The sequence below is a fragment of the Sinocyclocheilus rhinocerous genome, unplaced genomic scaffold (genome assembly GCF_001515625.1).
Source record: "Sinocyclocheilus rhinocerous isolate Xijiao unplaced genomic scaffold, SAMN03320098_v1.1 scaffold930, whole genome shotgun sequence".
Classification (NCBI taxonomy): domain Eukaryota; kingdom Metazoa; phylum Chordata; class Actinopteri; order Cypriniformes; family Cyprinidae; genus Sinocyclocheilus; species Sinocyclocheilus rhinocerous.
Window position 1 is genome coordinate 271,181 of NW_015654101.1, and position 2,645 is coordinate 273,825.

General features: G+C 37.2%; 1 protein-coding gene across 1 annotated transcript in view; it reads right to left on the minus strand.

Moving 5' to 3' along the window:
• The window catches only part of mrpl37 (mitochondrial ribosomal protein L37), a 7,522-nt gene extending 5,805 nt beyond the window's left edge, over positions 1 to 1,717 (minus strand). Inside the window, exons 1-2 of the mRNA XM_016523577.1 lie at positions 1,189 to 1,717; positions 821 to 1,004 (exon numbers count right to left, since the gene is read on the minus strand). Of these exons, the coding sequence (XP_016379063.1) occupies positions 821 to 1,004; positions 1,189 to 1,573 (569 nt within the window). The 5' untranslated portion in view covers positions 1,574 to 1,717. The remainder of the gene's footprint in view (positions 1 to 820; positions 1,005 to 1,188) is intronic.
• Positions 1,718 to 2,645: the final 928 nt, after the last annotated feature.

A 2,645-nucleotide genomic window follows, 5' to 3' on the forward strand; every position in this document is an offset into this window, starting at 1 on the left:
ACTACAGCGAGAATAAAAGTTACGTCTTCTTTCTTTGCGTGAACATTTGGTTGGCGTTATGCAAATCTTCCCACATAGTGAGGTGGATATGTGGGGGCGTGATAGAACGAGCCGTTTTAGGTAGGCGTGGCTGACTCTTAACTTTTAGAAAGAATATCTCTTTGGATTTGAGACTTTAGTCTTTGCAACTTTACAGATCTTCTTTATGCAACAAGAGCTTGTAACACTCCAAAGAGAAAAGAACAATTGAAATCGCATCATATGACCCCTTTAAACAAGCACGTTTGAGCTTTTGTTTATCATATTTTAGAGAATATTAAAAATATATTTTATGTTCTACAGAAGAATGAAAGTCATACAGGTTTGTAATGGCATGAGGGCGAGACAACGACAGAATTTCCTTTTTTGTTCAACCAATTCATTTAAGGAAGGATGGTTTTTAAATTATGAAATAGTTTGCAGTATGTAATAATGTAAAACACAAAACATTGTTAGGTTTCAGAACACAGAACACAGGCTCAATAACTTTAAAAAAAAAAAAAAAAAAAACTCAACTGTGAAAACTCTGAACAAGCTCATGAGTTTCATACAAAAATATATAAAAGACAGATGGTCAGTGAATATGTGTGTTCTAGTTTTTTGAAAAAGTCACTGGTGTCATGATAGCCTGTCCAGTCATTTTATTATTAATGTGTCATTACTTCATTAATGAAGATCAATTTATAATTAAGGAATGATGTTTGAGACAAAGCCATTTTTTAAGGTAAGTCTTGTTTCTATACTACGGAAGTGAGATCAGTAATACAGTCAGGGTACCCACCAGAACCTTTCTCTGGGTGGCCGGTGTTCTGTGGTGTCCCACAGTCTGGAATTTTTAATGGCGTTCTGTACTCTCTCATCTTGATTCTCAATCTGATTGGCTGGATCTTCAGCAAGGGTGAGAATTTGATCAGGTAACCCTTTAATGAGGACTGACTTACTGAGCCAGAGGGCTTGTCGAACACCTAAACACAAATCACAATCACACAATATCTGCTGTTATACACATATCAAACCAAAGTTTAAGCAAATACACAGTACATTATTTTATGCATAAAATAATACATATACAATACACACACCCATATATATATATAATACCAAAATATCGGTCTTTCCCATAAAAATGAACAGAAACACTATAACTACCTTCCAGCACATTCGTCCTCTGATTGAATATGTAACATGGTTTGTCTTTATACAGAGGCATATCTTCTAGTTTAGGGGACTGATAGTGATTCGGTTCTTTCCATCCGCGTTCCCAAGGAGGAAACTTCGGCTTTGCCAGTCCAGGGACGAAGTGCATCTTGTCGGCATAAGTGATCGGCTCCAGTCCGGCTATTTCATGGACCACTCGAGGTTTTTTTCTCGGAAGAATCTTCCCATATAAACAAGAGCTGGTGGATAAGCAGCGACGTCCATGAGGAATCATAATGAGGACACTATGACTGTCTTTTGATTTACAGTTTTGAGTTATTTTATAAGCCGACGTGCTGACTCTTTGCACTGTTGCTTTAAACATTTTTACTAGCATGTATAATAGGTGTCTAAAATTAATATACTAGTCTATGTTCAACAAAACCAAATGATGTTCGTCGTTGTGACATTTTCTCTTTGCACTCAGGAGGCGGCCATGATTGTACGACGTCACGTGGGGAAGTCTGTCTTCTTCTGGAAACGTGCATGTTAACAGATATTACGCATCACTGCCATCTATCGATCATTGCAGGTTACTGCATAAACGTACTCGAGGCCTATGTACTCACTGGCCACTTGGGTTGGACCCCTATTCGCTTTCTGAACTGCTGTAATTCTTTGTGCACATCCATGATGCAAATCTCTAATTTCACCACATCCCTTCTGGATTGAGATCTGGTGACTGTGGAGGCCATTATTTGAGCTTTGTGACATGCTGGAACATATGAAACATATCCTGCTGGAAGTAGCCATTACAGAATTAATTCATTATTAAGTATTAATGGGCCTAAAGTGTGCTGAGAAAATATTCCTCACACCCAGGGGCACTGAAATGGGGGGGGGGGTTAGGGCGATTCCAAAGGCCCGACAAGGGGAGGGGCCCCGAAGGCGATTTCTACCGAGGGGTGCCCACCTTTTTCCTATTGAGCCTTCTGTGTTTTAAATTATGGGAGGCACTTCTGGTTTGGGAAAGTTCCACTCAAAAAGGCTAAAACAAATAATTTAATATCATAAAGTTGCAAATAAATTACAAATAATCCTTATATGTGTCAGTGGCCCCGAATGCGATTTCTACCGAGGGGTGCCCACCTTTTTCCTATTGAGCCTTCTGTGTTTTAAATTATGGGAGGCACTTCTGGTTTGGGAAAGTTCCACTCAAAAAGGCTAAAACAAATAATTTAATATCATAAAGTTGCAAATAAATTACAAATAATCCTTATATGTGTCAGTTTGACTTAATGAGCTGTAAATTTTCCTTCATGTTCTATTTAATAAATATAAATATTACTTATATATTATATTTAGTTAATGTTAATGAACATGACTTGTTGGTGGTGTTAAATATAATATAAAATATTATATAATATAATATAATATAATGTAATTCAAAAGTCGACACTATCAAAGTT